This window comes from Panthera uncia, chromosome X (assembly GCF_023721935.1).
Source record: "Panthera uncia isolate 11264 chromosome X, Puncia_PCG_1.0, whole genome shotgun sequence".
NCBI lineage: Eukaryota > Metazoa > Chordata > Mammalia > Carnivora > Felidae > Panthera > Panthera uncia.
The window spans coordinates 121,604,127-121,624,922 of record NC_064817.1 but is presented as its reverse complement, the minus strand read 5'-3'; the positions used below and the strand labels follow the sequence as shown (position 1 = coordinate 121,624,922).

General features: G+C 42.9%; 1 protein-coding gene across 2 annotated transcripts in view; it reads left to right on the top strand.

Moving 5' to 3' along the window:
* GAB3 (GRB2 associated binding protein 3) overlaps positions 1–20,560 on the top strand; it is a 78,406-nt gene extending 57,846 nt beyond the window's left edge. For both annotated transcript variants that reach the window (XM_049644521.1, XM_049644520.1), the window contains 4 exons: positions 624–705; positions 1,873–1,975; positions 17,224–17,337; positions 18,295–20,560. In XM_049644521.1, the coding sequence (XP_049500478.1) occupies positions 624–705; positions 1,873–1,975; positions 17,224–17,337; positions 18,295–18,411 (416 nt within the window). In that variant the 3' untranslated portion in view covers positions 18,412–20,560. The remainder of the gene's footprint in view (positions 1–623; positions 706–1,872; positions 1,976–17,223; positions 17,338–18,294) is intronic.
* Positions 20,561–20,796: the final 236 nt, after the last annotated feature.

The following is a 20,796-nucleotide window of genomic DNA, read 5'->3' as shown; positions in this document are numbered from 1 at the left end:
GGGCTTAAACAGTTTCCACCCATGCAGTCTAGTGGAGGAAACAAAGCAACCTGGTCAAGGCCATGGTAGAGGGATACATGCATGCCCATGATGTCTGGAGGCCAAAGAAGGCCTTTTTAAGCAGGGGACATTGACCTGAGATCTGAAGGTGACTAACCAGGCAGAGAGATGGGGAGGAATGTTCTAGGTAGAAAGACTATCAAGTAGACAATGGATGGGAGGTGGGGATAGAACCTGGGTGATCATCTCTGCCTGTAATAAGAAAGGTAAAATTTCCATTTTGGACACACCAAGTGTAAGGTAGATGTTTGGATCCCATAAGGTCAGAGACTTTCATCTGCTTTGCTCACACTGTGCCTCCAACACCTAGAACTATGCCTGATGTGCGGTGAGGTCTCAAATGCACACTGACTAAATGTATTGCCCCATTGCTACCTCTAGCTGTAATGTGAGCAGTGAGGAAGGAGAAGGGTAGGTCCGCAAAACTCCCCCTCATTGTCAGTACTGCTCGTTAGTAAATCTGGATTTGATGTGCTAAGTGGAATGTCTTCATTTTAGTCTCTAGATTCCATCCTTTCACTCCTGAGCACTTACCATACTGGATATTGTGTCTTCTCTCACAGCACGGCCACCCCCGCTGGACCTGAGCCACCTGTCCACCATCCGGGAACACACGTCTCTAACCAGGACCCGCACTGTGCCTTGGTACATCTTTGATTGCTCAAATGGACCTCAGCCAGCACAGGCGCTCCCAATTTTTGTGATGCATCTTTGATGAAATGTAGTTGAGGCCCACCTGGTCTAGTTTAAGTCAAAGGGGGATGGGGTTTGTTGTTACCATGAGCCAGAAGTATTGTGTAGATCACAAAGGAAGGAATATAACTGAATGTCCCAGGATGCTGGAGTCAGGAACTAGCTGTTGGGAACCCAGGGAACTCTCCCTCTCATGCGTTTGCTTCTCTCTCCACATTTGCTCTTCTGTCTCTCTCTGGAGAGCTCTTGTCAGTGTGGCACATGCCTTATGGCCAAGGAGAGCTGTACCAGGCCTTGTGAGCTTACTTACATGCTACGAGTCCAGTACCAACAGAGACCGGCTCTTTTCCGACCCCAACTCACATTTCCGGGGAGAGGGAATTATACCGCCCCAGCCTGAGTGGAATCACCTGTGGCCCAGGGCGAGGGGCCAGCGGAACCGATGTGGCTTCCAGAAGCCCGACTTCGTGAACAGGATAGGAGAAGGGAGTTCTCAGAGAAAGAGATGGTTCATGGACCTGGCAGACAAAGCCCAAAATGTATCTGCACTCTCTCATCTCACCTGTTAGAGGTTGTATTTTCAGAGTCTGGAGCCTGGCCCGAGAGTTTCCCGGTTCACTCTGAATGCCACAGGATACAATCACTTAGCAAGGCAGAACTCTGCAGTGAGCTCTCTTTCCATTCATGCTGCACAGAGACACAGCCTGTGTTTCTGACTCGGGAGGAGGGTGAAAATTAATTTGCAGTCTTGTTCTGATTCCATCAGAGGGATGCCCACCGGTCATTACTTTTGCTGGCTACTCTGAAGGGAAGCAAGAGAATCACAAAGGAGCATGTTATTTTTGTTTGTGTTTTTTTTTTCCCCTAAGTGATATGATGCCTTGGTCTGTTTCTAGAAAGCTCGTGACCTGTGCCCCTTGAGAGTTGGGAGCCATTTGCCCCAGCATGGGACAGAACCTGGGCAGTCTCTTCTGCTTCAGGGACTGCTGTGGCCAGAAGGAAATTGTATCTGGAAGGGGGGCGGGGCTGCAAACGCCGCGGGGACCTCGTCAGTTCCTGGCTGGCTTTCAGAGCAGCTGTAAGACATTGCTTTGACCTCATCTATATTTTTGTTCTTAGCAATCGAACCAGATTTCTCTCTCCAGAAAGAAATGGTATTAATTCTGCAAGATTTTTTGCCAATTCTGTTTCCAGAGAAGAGGAAGAAAGCTACATCCACATGGTAATCCTCTGTTTCACACTCTTCATATGTTTCACCCCAATCTGTATTCTTATGAGTTCATTATAAAGGAAACACGTACTTCAGAAAGCCCCATGCAATCTTAAACCAATCACTTGAATGTAATCCCAGGTTACTGGCAACAAATCAGTTGGGGCTGGTTTTCTTCCCTGCGATAGTCAGCTCCTCATACCATTTCGAGGCCACGGTACTTCAAGGGTATCCAGGGTTGGGGCATGTGTAATGGGAAGATGGAAATGTCAGCAAGACTGTGATATCCAATTTGATGTCAATGACTTTGTTAAAAAATGTTTTAATGTTTATTTATTTTTGAAGAGAGACAGACAGAGCTCAAGCCAGGGAGGGGCAGAGAGAGAGGGAGACACAGAATCCGAAGCAGGCTCCAGGCTCTGAGCTGTCAGCACAGAGCCCGACGCGGGGCTCGAATCCACAAACCGTGAGATCATGACATGAGCTGAAGTCGGACACTCAACTGACTGAGCCCCCCAGGCGCCCCTGATCTAATGACTTTGTAGCTCTCTGGATGTTCAGAGTCTAAGCTGTGGAAACTCACCTCTGTATTCCTTTCTAGCAGACCCCTGGTGGCCTGGCCCCGATTGCCTCTGAATATTTCTGAAAGATGAATCAGAGTCCCATTGGGAGGAAGTACAGTGTCCTGGACTGTGAATGTGTCTTAGTCTCTGGAGACTCAGATTATAGGGTCTTTGTGTAGACCTGAGTAGACAGAGACCTGCCATCTCTATCCTTTCATTCATTCATTCATTCATTCACTCACTCATCTCTCCCTCTTGCCCTCTGTTGTTACTTCTATTAGGAGGCACGTGAGCCAGAGAGGCTCTCCGTGAGGCCTGTGAAATAGTGAAAAGAGATCTTAGAAAAACAATGTTCGAGGCACCGTGACTATATGTACTTTTGAGAAGACAGTTCCGGCCCTCCTATGCATGAGGTTAATAGGAAGTAAAAATCTAAGAACCATAATCTCCAGGGAAGAAGTAATTAAATGCTTCATTTTGCCTTTCTATTTGATAAAACTTGTGCTGTTAAGTTCACTTAACCATATGCAGATGGAAAGTGACTCATATACAAATCTGCTGTGGTCTTCCCAATGTTTTTCACACTTAGTAATGGCCCTTGGGAAACTTGTAGAAGAAAACACTCCTCTAAAGGATACTGACCAGCTGTGCTCTGTCTCCAGAGAACAGAAAAGGGAAGTGAATCTATAACCTCATAGAAGCAAGCGCAGAGCCATTCCAGACACCAGTTCGTCCCTGATCTTTGAGGTTATGACAAAGAACAGTGTTTCGTTTACGACCCTTGCTTGCCTAAGTTTATGATCGTTACTTAGTGACTGTCTGGGCACTACTAGGCAGTATGACACTGTAATGAAGAGCCCAGAACAGCTGCCGAGGGAGGTGGCTGTGGGGAGGCACCACATCAGTATGTTTAAGACCCTTCCCACTCCATTCCATCGTGCTTCTCCAACTGTGGTAAGACCATAATTTCAGATGACTTTGATTTGCATTATTTCACTTCTTCCACATAACAGTTCTACAGGACTCCTAGGGTTTGATTTTGATTTTGCACATAATCGTATGTGTTAATTTTTTTCTCTTTGAGAACAAGTTCTGATCGGAATGTAAAAATTTACATCAGGGGCTGAAATACAAAGTTTGTTTTATTAACATTGTGCATCCTTTGTTAGTCTCTTTAAATATTTGTGAAATTATAGAAAACTTAGAAGGATTAGCCTAATGTCAACTTAGGTGATCTCTTTCTTACAGGTTTTTCAAATTCTTTAATTTCAATAGTTTTGTAAGGCTTTTGTTTTTCTTTTTTTGAGAGAGAGAGCACAAGCAAGGGAGGGGCAGAGAGCAAGGGAGAGAGAGAATCCCAAGCAGGCTCTGCGCCATCAACGCAGAGGCCAATGTGGGGCTTGAACCCATGAACCGTGAGATCAGGAGCTGAGCTGAGATCAAGAGTCGCATGCTTAACCAATTGAGCCACCCAGACCCCCCTGTAAGGCTTTTTATAGTAGAATTATAGACTCCTAAATCTCACATTAAATGTTTCATTATGGACTTATAAGACTTTTAGTTTTAGATTATCTTACAGTGGCATTGACTTTCTCTCAGTGTTCAGTTTTATGAATTTTAATATATGTTATATGTCATATATAAATTAATCAAATATGAACAGGTAACAAATATATGTTATATATAAAGTCATAAAATATGAATTTTAACACATGTTCTATAATTTTTATGTATATGGATATTAACATATATATTCAACATATATGTAACCACTGCCACAATCAGGACACAGGACAAGTTCAAGATACCCCGTCATGCTACTTCTGTAGAGTCACACCCTCCCACAACCCTAATCTCTGGCAACGACTGATGTGTTTTTCATCACTCTAGTTTTGTCTCTCGAAGAATGCCACAGAAGCTGAATCATATAGTACGCCATCTTTTGAGACCGGTTTCCTTCACTCAGCATAATGTCTTTGAGATTCACCCAAATCATAACGTGTGTCAGGAGTTCTTTCTGTTTTATTGCTGCGTAGTACTCAAGCGTATGGATGTGCCCCACTTTATCTACTTACCCATTGAAGGACATTTGGATAGTTTCAAGGTTTTTGACATTTATGAATAGAATTGTTGTAAACATTCTTTTTTTTAAAGTAACCTCCATGCCCAACATGGGGCTTGAATTCACGACCCCGAGATCAAGCGTTGCATGCTCTACCCACTGAGCCAGCCAGACGCTACACAAAAATTCTTTTACAAATTTTGTTTTTTGATTTTTTTTTACTATGGTAAAATATACATTCACATAAAATTTACCATTTTAACCACTTTTAGATGTAGAATTCAGCAGCGTTAAGCTATGTTCACAATGTTGTGCAACCATCACCACGATCTGTTTCCAGAACTTTTGCATCATCCCACACAGAATCTCTGTACCCATTAAACACTAACTCCCTAATCCGTGTCTACAAAGCCCCTGGTAACCTCTGTTCTACTTTCTGTCTTTGTGGATTTGCCTCTTCTAGGTGCCTCATAGAAGTGCAATCATACGATGGTTGTTCTTTTGTGTCTGCCTTCTTTCATTTATCTGTGTCTTCAGGTTTCATCCCTATTGTAGCATGTATCAGCATTTCATTCCTTTTTTAAAAATTGTTTTAAAAAACATTTTTTTTTCAATGTTTATTTTTGAGAGACACAGAGACTGAGCATGAGTAGGGAAGGGCAAAGAGAGAGGGAGACACAGAATTCAAAGCAGGATCCAGGCTCTGAGCTGTCAGCACAGAGCCTGACGTGGGGCTCGAACCCATGCACCGTGAGATCATGACCTGAGCCGAAGTCGGGCGCTTAACCAACTGAGCCACCCAGGCGCCCCTAAAAATTGTTTTAAGTTTGTTTATTTAGTTTGAGGGAGAACGAGCAAGCAGAGGAGGGGCAGAGAGAGAGATGGATAGAGAATCCCAAGCAGGCTCTGTGCTGTCAGTGCAGAGCCCGACATGGGGCTCGAACTCACGAACCATGAGATTGTGACTTAAGTTGAAATCAAGAAATCAAGAGTCAGACACTTAACCGACTGAACCACCCAGGTGCCCCTCATTCCTTTTTTAGGGCGAATACTCCATTGTATAGAGAGACCACAGTGTGTTTATCCATTCATCTGCTCATGGACATTTGGGTTGTTTCTACCTTTGGGCTATTACTGCTGCTGTGAACATTAGGGTACAAGTATCTGAGTCTTTGCTTTCAATTCTTGTGGATATACACCTAGAGGGGGAATTGTTGCATCCTATGGTAATTTACCTTTAACTCTTTGAGGAACCACCAAACTGTTTTCCACAGCAACCGAACCATTGGTTATTTCCACCAGCAATGCAAAAGGTTCTGATTTCTCTACGTCCTCACCAGTACTTGTTATTTTCCATGTTTGTTTGTTTCCAATTTTGGGCATCCTGCTGGGTATGAAGTGGTATTAACTCTTCCTTAAATGTTTGGTAGAATTCCCCTGGAAAGCCATCTGGCCCTGGACTCTTGGTTTTTGGCACATTGTTGATTACTCATTCGATTTCCTTACTGGTCTGTTCAAATTTTCTATTTCTTCCTGTTTCAGTTTTGGTAGTGTACATGTTTCTAGGAATTTGTCCATTTCTTCCAGATTGCCCATTTTATTGGCATATAATTGCACATAATATTCTCTTATTATTGTTTTTATTTCTGCTGTGTTGGTTGTGATCTCTTTCATTCTTGATTTTATTTATTTGTGTCCTTTCCTTTTTCTTTTTGATCAAACTGGCCAGTGGTTTTGATCAAACTGGCCAATTTTGTTAATTCTTTCAAAGAACCAGCTTCTGGTTTCATTGATCTGTTCTACTGTTTTTTTTGGTTTTGATAGCATTAATTTCTGCTCCAATCTTTATTATTTCCTGTCTTCTTCTGGTTTTGGGTTTTATTTGCTGTTCCTTTTCCAGCTCCTTAAGGCGTAAGGTTAGGTTGTGTATCTGAGATCTTTCTTCCTTCTTTAGGAAGGCCTGGATTGCTGTATACTTCCCTCTTATGACTGCCTTTGCTGCGTCCCAGAGGTTTTGGGTTGTGGTGTTATCATTTTCATTGACTTCCATATACTTTTTAATTACCTCTTTAACTTCTTGGTTAGCCCATTAATTCTTTAGTAGGATGTTCTTCAGTCTCCAAGTATTTGTTACCTTTCCAAATTTTTTCTTGTGGTTGGTTTCGAGTTTCATAGCGTTGTGGTCTGAAAATATGCACGGTATGATCTCAATTTTTTTGTACTTACTTAGGGCTGATTTGTGTCCCAGTATATGGTCTATTCTGGAGAACGTTTCATGTGCACTGGAGAAGAATGTATATTCTGCTGCTTTAGGATGAAGTGTTTTCAATGTATCTGTTAAGTCCATCTGGTCCAGTGTGTCATTCAAAGCCATTGTTTCCTTGTTGATTTTTTGATTAGATGATCTGTCCATTGCTATGAGTGGGTGTTGAAGTCTCCTACTATTACGGTATTACTATCAATGAGTTTCTTTATGTTTATGATTAATTGATTTATATATTTGGGTGTTCCCACATTTGGCACATAAATGTTTACAATTGTTAGGTCTTCTTGGTCCATAGGCCCCTTGATCAAGATATAATGCCCTTCTGCATCTCTTGATAATAGTCTTTATTTTAAAGTCTAGACTGTCTGATATAAGTATGGCTACTCTGGCTTTCTTTTGTTGACCATTAGCATGATAGATGGTTCTCTATCCCCTTACTTTCAATCTGAAAATGTCTTTAGGTCTAAAATGGGTCTCTTGTAAACAGCATATAGATGGATCTTGTTTTCTTATCCATTCTGTTACCGTATGTCTTTTGATTGGAGAATTGAGTCCATTGACTCTTAGAGTGAGTACTGAAAGATATGAATTTATTGCCATTATGATGCTTGTAGTGTTGGAGTTTCTGGTGGTATTCTCTGGTCCTTTCTAATCATTGTTGCTTTTGGTTTTATATATATATATATATTTAATCTTTTCTCCCCTCAGAGAGTCCCCCTTAAAATTTCTTGCAGGGCTGGTTCAGTGGTCACAAACTCCTTTAATTTTTGTTTGTCTGGGAAACTTATTATGTCTCCTTCTATTTTGAATGACAGCCTTGCTGGATAAAGAATTCTTGGCTGCATATTTTTCTGATTCAGCACATTGGATATATCCTACCACTCCTTTCTGGCCTGCCAAGTTTCTGTGGATAGGTCTGCTGCAAACCTGATCTGTCTTCCCTTGTAGGTTAGGGACTTTTTTTTCCTTTGCTGCTTTCATGATTCTCTCCTTGCCTGAGAATTTTGTGAATTTGACTATGATATGCCTTGTTAATGGTCAGTTTTTATTAAATCTAATGGGGGTCCTCTGTGCTTCCTGGATTTTGATGTCTGTGTCTTTCCCCAGGTTAGGAAAGTTTTCTGCTATGATTTTCTCACGTAACCCTTCTACCCCTATTTCTTTCTCTTCCTCTTCTGGGACCCCTGTGATTCTGATGTTGTTCCTTTTTAATGAGTCACTGATTTCTCTAATTCTTGTATCCTGCTCTTTGGATTTAATCTCCCTCTTCTTTTCTGCCTCCTTATTCTCTATAAGTTTGTCCTCTATATCGCTGATTCTCTGTTCTGCCTCATTCATCCTTGCCGCCACTGCATCCATCCATGATTGCAGCTCAGTTATAGCATTTTTAATTTCATTCTATTTTTTACTTCTCTTATCTCTGCAAAAAGGGATTCTAATCTATTTTCGACTCCAGCTAGTATTCTTATCCTGATTCTAAATTCCGGTTCAGGCATCTTGCTTGTATCTGTGTTGGTTAAATCCCTGGCTGTCGTTTCTTCATGCTCTTTCTTTTGGGGTGAATTCCTTCGTTTTGTCATTTTGAAGTGAGAAAAGGAATTAATGAGGTAGAAAAATTTTAAAAATATTAAAATTAAAAAATTAAACACACACACACACACACACACACACACACACACAAAATCGAATAAATGATGCTAGATCCTAGGTGTGTTTTGGTCTGGAGGTTGAAAGTGGTTTGACAGATTAGAGAAAAAATGGGTGGGAAAGGAAATCGTTTGAGAATTTGAAAAAATGAATACACTGAAGTAGACTAAAATGAGATGATGGGAGTAAAATAGAATTTGAGAAAATTTACACAAAAGTAAAGAATATAGTAGAAAAAAATTAAAAATATTTTTAATAAAAATCAAAAGTAAAAATGAATTTTTTCTCTTTCTGTATTCAAAAAAAAGAAAAGAAACGAAAAAGAGAAAAAAAAGGAAATCGTTTGAAAATTTGAAAAACTGAATACACTGTAGTAGACTAAAATAAATGATAGAAGTAAAATAGAATTTGAAAAAGTACAGAAAAGCAAAAAATATAGTAAAAAAATTAAAGAAAAAATATTTTTAATGTAAATTGAAAGTAAAAATGAAGTTTTTCTCTTTCTGCATTCAAGAAAAAGAAAAGAAATGAAAAAAAAGAAAAAAGGAAATTGAAAATTTGAAAAAATGAATACACTGAGATAGACTAAAATAAAATGATGGAAATAAAATAGAATTTGAAAAAATTTAAATATAAGTAAAAAATATAGTAAAAAATGAAGAAAAATATTTTTAATAAAAATTGAAAATAAAAATGAATTTTTTTCTTTCTGTATTCAAAAAAAAGTGAAGAAAAAGGAAGAAAGAAAACTGAATAGATCGACCTGCTAACAGATTGAAATAGGACTGAAATTACTTTGTTTTGCCCTAGAAGTCAGACTATGTAGCACTTTATAGTCCATAAACTAAGTAGGCGGTGAGACTTGTGTTCTTGAAGAGCCAGGTTGGCCCAGTTGGGTGGGGCTCAGTGTAATGGCTCCCCTATCCACTAGATGGCGCTGCTAGCCTAGTGGGGTGGAGTGTTGCCGCGCTGGTAGGTGCTTACGCGCATGCGTGGGAGTGGTGAAAATGGCTTCACCCAGCTACCTGGTCTCTAGTGTCAGAGTTCTGTTCTCCCGGATCAGCAATCGTACACCGGTCCTGTCTTCAGCTTTCGTCCACTCCCCGCTTTTTCACTCTTCGTGACCAAGCCTCAGGCAGTACCTCTCTCCCGAGTTTTGTCTCAGATGGGGCTGTTTTCCCTGGCCCCTTACTTCTGAAGGACTGTGGCTTTGAGGGGCCCCTCTGCTGGAGGGTCCCACCGAGCAATGGCCGAATGAGCAGTGGCCGAATGTCGTCTGCACCCTGGAATGCCCGCTGGACCCTGCTGCTGCCAGTGCCCTGAGACTGGGGCCAGGTGTCAGCCCGCCCCAGGGAAAGTTCGTGAGATAGTGTAGCAGCAGCGTTTCAGGGATTATGGAAAATCACAACACACATCTGGCACCAGGCTTCGCCCTTAACGACCTTGCCCCAGCACCAGCGAATGTGGCCATTTTCTGGGGTCTGCTGGGACCAGGTGGCTTCAACAGTCTCCACCAAATGTCCTTCCAACAGCGGAACTGCTCTTCTCCGTGTGGCCCGAGAACCTCCTGGACCCCACTCTGTTCCTGGGGATGCGCCCTTCCCACCAGAGCACCGCCAGGTATTGAGCTGTGGAGTTGCAGCCTTTGTGCTCCCCTTGTTTACAGTCTTAATGGAAATTAAACCCTCTCCTTTCTCCCTTTTTAGTTTAGTCCCTGCAGTTATTTCCAAGTTTCCACTTTCTCTCCAGCTGCTTTTGGGGAGGGGTGCTTTTCCCGTATTCTCCCCCCCCCCATCTCCATCCTCTCTCCGCCCGCAAAAGCACCTCCCTGCCCACCACCACTTCTCCCCAAGTTCACCTCTCTGTGCCGTATACCTGCTGAATTCTGTGGTTCAGGTTGTGCAGATTGTTGTGTTAATAATCAGATCAGCTTTCTAGGTGTGCAGGATGGTTTAGTGTTGGTCTGGCTGTATTTCATGGACGCACGCGAGACACACAAAAAACTTCCATGCTGTTCCACCATCTTGGCTCCTCCTCCCATCAGATTTCTCTATAGTTAGGAGTTTGTTTCTTGGTTTGCCTCTTTCTTTTTTTCCTTTGTTCATTTGTTATGTTTCTTAAATTCCACGTATGAGGGAAATAATATGCTATTTGTCTTCTGACTGACTGACTTCGCTTAGCATAATACTCTCTAGCTCCATCCAAGTTATTACAAATGGCAAGATTTCATTCATTTTGATGGTTGAGTAATATTCCACTGTATGTGTATACCACATTTTCTTTATCCGTTCACCTATCAATGGACACTTGGGTTGCGTCCATATCTTTGCTATTGTAAAGAATGTTGCAATAAAGATAGGAGTGCATATATCTTTTTGAACTAGTGTTTCTGTATTCTTTGAGTAAATGCCCAGTAGTGGAATTACAGGATCATATGGTAGTTCTATTTTTCACTTTTTCGGGAACCTCCATACTGTTTTCCAGAGTGGTTGCACCAGTTTTCATTCCCACCAACAGTGCACGAGGGTTCCTTTTTCTCCACATCCTCACCAACACTTGTTGTTTCTTGTGTTGTTGATTTTAGCCATTCTAACAGGTATGAGGTGATATCTCATTGCAGCTTTGATTTGCATTTCCCTGATGATGAGTGATGTTGAACATCTTTTCGTGTGTCAGCCATCTGGATGTCTTCTTTAGAGAAATGTCTGTTATGTCTTCTGCCCATTTTTAAATTGGGTTATTTGTTTTTTGGGTGTTGAGTTGTATATGTTCTTTATATATTTTGGATACTAACCCTTTATTGGATATGTCATTTGCAAATACCTTCTCCTATTCCATAGGTTGCCTTTTAGTTTTGTTTCCTTTGCTGCGCGGAAGCTTTTTATTTGGATGTAGTCCCAATAGTTTATTTTTTCTTTTATTTCCCTTGCCTCGAGACATGTCTAGAAAAATGTTGCTATGGTCAGTGTGAGAGGCATTACTGGCTGTTGATTAAGCCTAATTTATTGACTTTTCATTCAAGGATTGTTATCATGTCTAAGAACAATATAATTGCCTAACCTACCAGGTAATTAGGGTTTTCACGTTTTCTTCTAAAAGTATTATGTTTTTAGGTTTTATATTATGGTCTATGATCCATGTTGAGGTATGAGGTATGAGATGGTGTTGACGATGATTTTTTACATACAGATATCCAAATGTTCCACTACCATTTGTTGACAGGATGATCTTTTCTTCATTGAATTGCCTTTGCACTTTTTTAAAACTTCGGTCAGGCATATTTTTGTAGTCTTTATATTCTATTCCATTGATTTACGTGCCTATCATTTTGTCTATACCACAGACTTGATTACAGAAGATTTACAGCAAATCTTAAAATGGGAAGCATATTTTCTCCAATCTCATTCTTGCTTAAAAATCTTTTTTGTGGCGGGGCGCCTGGGTGGCGCAGTCGGTTAAGCGTCCGACTTCAGCCAGGTCATGATCTCGCGGTCCGTGAGTTCGAGCCCCGCGTCAGGCTCTGGGCTGACGGCTCGGAGCCTGGAGCCTGTTTCCGATTCTGTGTCTCCCTCTCTCTGCCCCTCCCCCGTTCATGCTCTGTCTCTCTCTGTCCCAAAAATAAATTTAAAAAAAGTTGAAAAAAAAAAATTAAAAAAAAAAAATCTTTTTTGTGGGGCGCCTGGGTGACTCAGTCAGTTGAGCGTGAGACTGTTGATTTCAGCTCAGGTCTTGATCCCAGGATTGTGGGATTGAGCCCCAAGGTGGGCTCTGCACTGAGCATGGAGCCTACTTAATATTCTCTCTCTCTCCCTCTGCCCCTCTCCCCTGCTTGCACTCGTGCACACACACTCTCTCTCTCAAAATAAGAAAAAAATAATAAAAAAGCCTTAAAATGTTTTGTGTTATTCTGCTCCCTTTGCCTTTCCATATAAATATTAGAATAAGCTTTTCTTTACCTAACAAAACATCCTTATGTGATTTTGATTAGAATTGTGTTAAATCTATGAATAAATTTGAGCAGAATTGACACCTATATTATACTCAGTCTTCTAATTCATGAATATGGCATATCTGTCCATTTATTCAGATTTTTCAATTTTCTTTCCTCAAAACTTTATAATTTTAACATGTAGATCTTATCATGTTTTATCAGATTTCTACCTAAGTATCTCACTTCTTGGATCTATTGCAAATGGCATTTTTGTAATTTCAGCTTCCAATTGTTCACTGGTGGTATACACAAATGTTGTTTTTGATGTGTTGGCCTGTGTCCTGTGACCTTGTTAAATTCACTTATCAAAAATAGGAGGTTTTAACTTTCTTTAGATTCCCTGGGGTTTTCTGTTTACATGATCATCTCATCTGTAAATACAGTGCTTTATTCCTTCCTTTCCAATCTGTAGGCTCTTTCATTGTTTTACTTGCTTTATCACTAGCCTACGATGTCAAGTACAATGTGGAATACGAGTGGTGAGATGAATCTCCTTGTCTCCATTTCAGGAGGAAATCATTCAGTCTCTCACTATTGAGTTTGATTTTAGCTGCGGGTATTTTATCGATGGTCTTTATTAGGTTAAGGAAGCTACTTTCTAAGTTTTCTAAGAGTTGTTTTTTTTTTTTTTATCATGAATGGATGCTGATATTCTCAAATGCTTTTCTACATTCATTGATGTGATCATTTAGTTTTCTTCTTTAGATTGTAAATATTGTGGACTACACCGATCTATTTTCGAATATTGAATCAGTCTGTATTCACAGAATAAATCCTATTTGCTCATGGTGTATTATTATTTTTATGTGTTGCTGGATTTGATTTGCTAATGTTTTGTTGAGGATTTTGTATCTATGTTTATGATAGATATTGATTCGCAGGTTTTTCATAGTGTCTTTGTCTTGTTTTGTTATCAAGGTAATGCTGTTTTCTGGAACAAATTGTGTAGAATTAGTGCTATTTATTCTTTAAGTTTTTTGATAAATTCATTAGTGAAACCATCTGGGTGGCTTCAATTTCTTTAATAGTTGTAGGACCATTAATATGATCTACATAATCTTGGATGAATTTAAGTTATTTGCCAGATGGTTTATATGTTTTACCTTTCACAGTTCGGTCTGCAATGAACTTGGAATTAACTTCCGTGTATGATTTGAGGTAGGAGTCAAGTTTCATTTTCCCCTGGTATGTTTCTCTAATTGATCTGGCACCATTATATTTAAAATTACTATAATTTACCACTATTCTGCAGCGCCGTCTTCGCCATAGATCAAGTATCCATATGTGTGTGGGTCTTTTCATGGACTCTCACTTCTGTTCCGTTGGTCTACATGTCTATCTTTGGACAATACCACACTATGCTAGTTACTATAGCTTCATAAGTCTCCATATCTAGGAAAAGAAGTCCTCCTGCTTTGTTTACCTTCCTCAAGTTTTCTTTGGCTATTTTTGGCCCTTTCTATTCCCATGAAAATTTTAGAAACAACTCCTCAAATTCTACGAAAAATGAAATACTCTTCTTTGCAGGATGCGTGGTCAAAATGATTGAATCCAACATTTGAAATGGAACTACACTTCTTCTTTTTTTTTTTTAATTTGGGAGAAGGAAGGCACAGAATACCAAAGGGTTCAGGAGTTGCCCGTGGCACCTACTTCCGGAAGTCAGGCTGAAAGGAAAGGAAAAGAAAGGGTAGTGGTCCAAAGTCCACCTAAGCAGCAGGTAAATCTCAAGATGCCCCTCCCTCACTGCATGGAGGTGGACCACTAGGAGTTCCTATCTCTATAGGAAGGGTGACGTGTAGTCTCTGGAGAGAGTAAAACAAGGTTTCTCTGCACTGCGGGGACATTAGACGCATTTGACCAAGACCACTGTACTAAAAACAAGGTGATTAGCTAAATATGCATAATGGATATGACCATCATTCCTAAACCTGTTCCCCAGCCCCTCTGTTCCACAGTATTGACAACCAGACCTTCATAGTTAAGTCCTAGAGGTTGGGAGACAGTTCTCTGGGCTGTTTGAGCAGCCTGAGGCAAGACCTAGGTCCTGACATAAGGGGTTCGCCAAGAAAACCATCCAGTAGGATCCCACTGCAGTGAAACCCAGTTGACAAGCGCCACCCATGTACTTAAAGCTTCCAGTCAACTTCTGGGTCTTTCACTCCTAAATATGAGCAGACCGTCAGTGATTCCATCAGACATTTCAGGGAGGCTTCTAGCATGAAGGCCAGAGACTAAAATGGATTGGAGGAAGCAAACTATGCCAGAAGGGGAAATGTTTTTTAAAAATCTATTATTGCCTTCTTTTTTAAAATTTTAAATTTTAATTCCACTCAGTTAACAGAGTGTTCTATTAGTCTTGGGTGTGCAATATAGGAATTCAACACTTCCATACACCACCCAGTGTTCATCACAAGTGCCCTCCTTAATATTTTCTGAGAGATGAGCTATTACAACTATAAATCAAAAGAATCTATTAAGTCAATCGGGAACATTAACATATGAAAGGAGAAACTGCTGTGATTAACTCATTAGATGCAGAACAGGTGTTTGGTAGAACCCGCCCTCAATTCACATGCAGGAACTTGATCTGTGAACAGAAGTTGTGGTGGGAGAAAGGACAGCTCTCCAACTGGGTAAAAGCTACAGAAAAGGAGTGGGTTGTACCCCTGTTTCACCACCACATGTTAGAATCACCTCGGGCTAGATTCTTACTTAAGTGTGAAGGGCAAAACTTTATAGTTCTAGGAGAAAATATGGGGAAACACATTGTGACCTCAGCACGGGAAGGGTTCCTTAAAATACAAAAGAAGCCACTTGGGAAAAGAGTGATGTGTTACATTAAAAGTGGAAACTACTTGGGGCACCTGGGTGGCTCAGTTGGTTAGGTGTCCGACTTCGGCTCGGGTCATGATCTCGCAGTCTGAGGGTTTGAGCCCCTCCTTGGGCTCTGTGCTGACAGCTCGGAGCCTGGAGCCTGCTTTGGATTCTGTGTCTCCCTCTCTCTCTGCCCCTCCCCAGTTCGCGCTCTGTCTCTGTCTCTCAAAAATAAATTAAAAAATGTTAAAAAAAAAAAAAGTAGGAACTACCCGTCCTTAAAAAAATTCCATAAGAAGAAAGAAAGAACAACTATAGACTGATAGGCTATTTGTAACGCACATGACCTACAAATGATTACTCTCCAGGATCTAGGAGGAAGCACTGAGAAAAATTAGAAAAATGCAGGCACATCAATGAAAACATTAGCAAAACCAAAACAAACCTGAACAGACAATTCACGGAAGAGAAGAAAATAGATGACACTTAAACACATGAAAAAGTGTCCAGGGCACCTGGAGGGCTCAGTCGGTTTAGCATCTGACTCTTGATTTCAGCTCAGGTCATGATCTCACGGTTAATGGGTTGGAGCCCCGTGTTGGACTCTATGCTGACAGCTTGGATGGAGCCTGCTTGAGATCCTTTCTCTCCTTCTCTCTTTCTGCCTCTCCCCCAATCTCTCTATCTCTCAAAATAATCTCACAAAGTCTTAAGAAAAGGTGGCCAATTCATTAATTATCAAGGGCATTGGAAATCAAACCATGGTAAGATACCATTTTCCCCAGATCAGGTCAGGTCAGGAATACAAAAAGTCTGATATTGGGGCACCCGGCTGACTCAGTAAGGGGCATGCAACTCATGATCTCAGGGATGTGAATTCAGGCCCCACATTGGGTGTAAAGGTTACTTGGAAATCAAATCTTTTTTTAAAAGGACTCTGATATTACCAAGTATTGGCCAGGATGGAGTAGTAGTAGGTATGTGAGTTGGTATAACAAAGTAGCCTGTTTGGAAAATAGTTTGGCAATAGTGAAGTTGAAGATGACCACATCCTACAAGCCAGCAATTCTATTCCCAGGGACACATTCTAGAAATTCTTCCACAGTTACGCATGTGCTCGTGGCAGCATTGCTTGTAAGAGCCCCCAAACTGGAAGCAACTCCAATGTATGTTGGAGGCGGGGTGGTTAAATGAGTCATGCAATGATGGAATGATCTATCCAATGAGAAGGAAGGAAGGAAGGCTGGCGGGTGAGCATGCCTGGATGTGAAGTATGTAGTCTGGAGCAGACCCTGGAGTCAGCAAACATACCTGCGATATGTTTCTACTGACAAAGGTTCAAAACAGGCAAAAGCACAGTGTGAGATTGAAGGATACTGACGCACTCATGAAACCATATTTAAAGAGGAAGAGATGGTAAAAATTCAGTCTCGTGCCTGATGGCTCGTGGGGAGCGAAGTTGGTCCGAGAAGGGGAGCGGGTGCTTCTGATGCCTGGGAGTCCATGGGTGTGTGTCGCACACGTCACACCGTTTGCATCTGTTTATTATAAAGTGTCTTCAGATGCATCTGAGATGCCTTTACTAGACTTGAAGAAGTGTGCTTGATCTTTTCTGGATTTAGTCTCTAAGGTATTGTGCGCTTGTCAGGTCCTTAAAACAGACTCTTCTTGGGGGAGATTTTGGGCAACCCCTCCATGGTGAGTAAAGGTGTAGCTTCACGTGAAGGCTGAATTGGCCGTGTTGTATTTCAAATGGTAGCTCTCACTCAGACATGCAGGCGGCTCCATGCAGGTGTCCTCAGACCACCTTGTGGCCTGATGGCAAGTGCTCAAGTGGGGACAGGACTCGCCCCGCCTTCCTTGGGCAGCCAGGCTGGATACCCTTAACCTGAGTCGCATGATGTTGCTTTCCAGAATCGCAGGACGGCCAAGTCCCTAAGCAGTGGTGCTCTGACCTGGACAAAGAAATTCAGCCTGGACTATTTAGCGCTAGACTTCAATTCTGCGTCACCAGCCCCTATACAGCAGGTAGGAAGGACTTGGTGTCTGAGGATTCCCAGGGGATTCCTTTTCTGTTTAGATTTTTCTGATGATTCAGCCATGCACGTTCTCTTTGGAAGGTCTTAAATGTACAGCTGTGTGTGGGCATAGGAGGGGTCTGCTTAGGGCGGGAGTTAATAGCACGGTTTGGTTACACTCTGGGGAGGGGTGACAAGAGCTGACAGTTGGAATCGGAGCCCCTCAGCATAGGCAGTTTGCACTCCTCTGGATAGTATTCTCGTCTGTAAAATGGGGATCGGAAGTACTAAACAGCTAAATATTTTTGAGCAAAGGACGGTCGTGATCTAAACCGTGCCTAACAACGTATGTTGTTTGAGGAGACAAGCAACTTGCCGAACCGGGTAGCCAGTGTGATTCCACTTTGTGTGTGTGTGCAGGGAAAAAAAGTTCGGAAGACTTCCTTTCCCTTTTGGCAAACGAACTCCCGCTTCTCCTTTACCTTGAATTTCATCCCCCAAACCTGAACTCCTATTCCAGAAAAACTGGTCAGAAGGGGGTGCCTCGGTCGGTTTTGGTAGGCCATGCGATCAAGACAGTCAAGCCCCAGGTCTTAGTGGCCTTTCCTGCTGGTGCTCGTGGGACATCCTCCATCCGGGGCCCCGCCGGGAGAAAGAGCCTCTGACTGACGCTCACTGGCCTCCTGGCAGAATCACAGGCTGCCTCTTGTCCCTTCGGGATTGGCACGCGTCACTTCCACTCGTAGAACGCTGGTCAAAGTGAGTCCGATAGCTGGGGTGAAGTAGGAGGGAGTGCAGGAAGAGCGATATTCGAGCATGTACCCAAAGTGTAAAGATTCTGCAGGGAATGACTCGGGAGGAAGGAGCAGCGGATATTTAACCCCGCAATCTACCACCAAAGGGCTGGCATTTTCCTGAATTTTTTGAATTTGATGTAATAAAAATCTGTTTGGTTCTTCCCCTTCAGAAACTCTTCCTTTCAGAAGAGCAAAGAGTGGACTATGTCCAAGTGGATGAACAGAAGACACAAGCCCTCCAGAGCACGAAGCAGGAGTGGACGGATGAGAGGCAATCGAAAGCGTGAGATATGTGCTTGGGCCATGTGTGGGGCAAGGAAGCCCGCGGCTTGCTCTGGGCGTCTTTTGCCAGGGTTGCAGTGATGGTCCATGCAGGCCAGGAATCAGAGACAGTATGTCACTTCCGCGGACTTGGCCAGAACCTTTGGGAGAGAGGATCTCTTCATCTACACCGAATGGGGAGAAGGAAGAAGTGGTCTCCTGGCCCCACCCCCACCCCACCCGTCTTGGCCGTGTCCCTCTCCTACCACATGAGCCCAGAGCCTTCCAGATGCTTAGAGTCGGCTCCATACCCATAAGAGGCGGCCATGGACTGTCATGTAGAAAACTCCATTCAGGTATGGTAGGAACAAGAAAAGCAAGACTTGGGACAATATTTTTCCCAGAGCTTTTAAGAATCTCTCCAATGGAGCATTTGGAGTACAGATTCGAGCCAGTATTGCTACCAAACAGAATCATTTGACTCTAATGCCTGCAAATTCCGACCTTTCTTCTGTGTTTCCATTGAATCATAAATCATCCTGGCGGAGAGGCTCCTGGAGACCATCTTGTCCCAGGCCCTGCACACATGGTTGAGGAGATCAAACCCAGAGGTGGTGGCAGAGTTTGCATTCCTTACTGCAAAGACCCCAACAGACGAATCATTTCTGTCCCTAGCGAAAGACAGGTCAAGTGAGAGGGGCAGTGAGTCCTGGGCTCTGTGGTGAGCGTGTCAGAGGACACTAGTGGCGTTAAGGGTGTCATGGCCGAACAGCTGCCTACGGCTGGGTGTTCCATTGCTGCCAGCCTCTCAGCACGTTTTCACATGCGTTGTCTCATGCCTTCTCAAAAACCTCCGAAGCGAGGCTTGGCAGAGAACGTTGCTCCCACCTGGAAGCAAATGACAGCCAGAGGAGGGAGCAGTGTGCCTGAGATCACTCGCAGAGCCAAGGCCCAGGGTGAGGTCCCCCACAGGCCCATTCCACCATCTTCCACTGCCTCTGAGGATTTTGATGAGATCTAGGAGTTTGGCCAACCTTGGGGACGTGAAAAACACGTGCAGACACGAGATGAGTCATCATCCCCCCTCCCTCTCATAGGATTTTGAACAGGTGCCGTTCCTACTTGACAAGTATGCGTGCCAAGCCGGCTTTTCTTTGTGTGGTGTTCCAATGGGAGGCCCTAACATAATCAGTGGTTACCCTGAGCAATACCTCCTGACCGTCACTGTGAAAGCCATTCTTGGATCATGTGGTCCCTTGCACGGTGTTTCCCGCAAACCGGCTGGGGGCGGCAGAAGAATTGTTTGCCACCTCAGGGAAGGCACAAATTGTCTTTGGCTGTCCTATGCTGGCCCTCAGCTTTTGAGTGATAGTTGTGACCAGAAAACAAACAAACGCAACAGAAAAAGCTTTAAACAATGAATTCCATTCTCAAATTTCCTGGCGAATTTCTCCCTTCTTCTTTAGTGATGGCTAAGTCCTGAGAGCAAAGGGCACCACTGTGTAGTGAGGACATCGTGTCACTCCCTCCTTTATGGGGCACTGGGGTTCAGGGGGGCCAGGTGAAGGTCTCAGTCGGGCGTGGGGTTGTGTTTAATGGCCCTTCCCGATTCTTCCGAGCGCCTGTAGCCAGAAGACAGATGTGAACAAGCGGGAATGAAGCAGATACAGGTCCGCCATTCTGACTGGCATTGCGTCTCATGGAAGGAAGGCTTAAGGGGCAGGCCGGTCTATGGCAGTCAGGCTCGGTCAGGGAAGTTGTAGGCTCTGCTGTGGGGTTTTAGGGCTCAAAATGCCCAAAGGTAAGTAATGCCAGTCTGGGCTTTTCAGACCGTAGAAGCAATTCTGATGTTCAAAGCAACAGGATCTGGTGACCTCATTTTCTTCCTGGAGTAAGGTGGGGGGAAATGGTGGAATGCTTTCAATGACATAAGAATCCTCAGTGAGCCCAGATGGAGAAATGCGAGCCCCCCCGCCCCCCGCGGCCAGCTCCGTGTCACAACACACAGGCCAGAGCCTGTAAGGAGCCATCTTCTTCCCTCTGTGACTTGCAAAGAGTCACAGAGCCTCAGGCAAGAATCCAGGGAGCTGGACTGTCGGTTCTCATAGATGGTAACTTCCTTGTGTGTGGGGCACCTGTCTTTAGATCCCGACGAAGGAGGCTGGTGCAGCAAAATTGTGTGCGCAAGTGTCGAGAACCACACCAGACTTGGAATAGATCACAGATACAGTGGAAATTATGTCCGTAGTGAAATGTCATCCGATTGGCCACACACACACAAAATCTCTTTCTACATAGTATTTCCAGGGAAGTGTTGACTGCACGAAGCAACACACACGACTGGTGTGACTTTTTTGGAAGCCATTAGTGAGGCATTAACAAAACAGACAACCTCACCCTCCTTTCCAGGA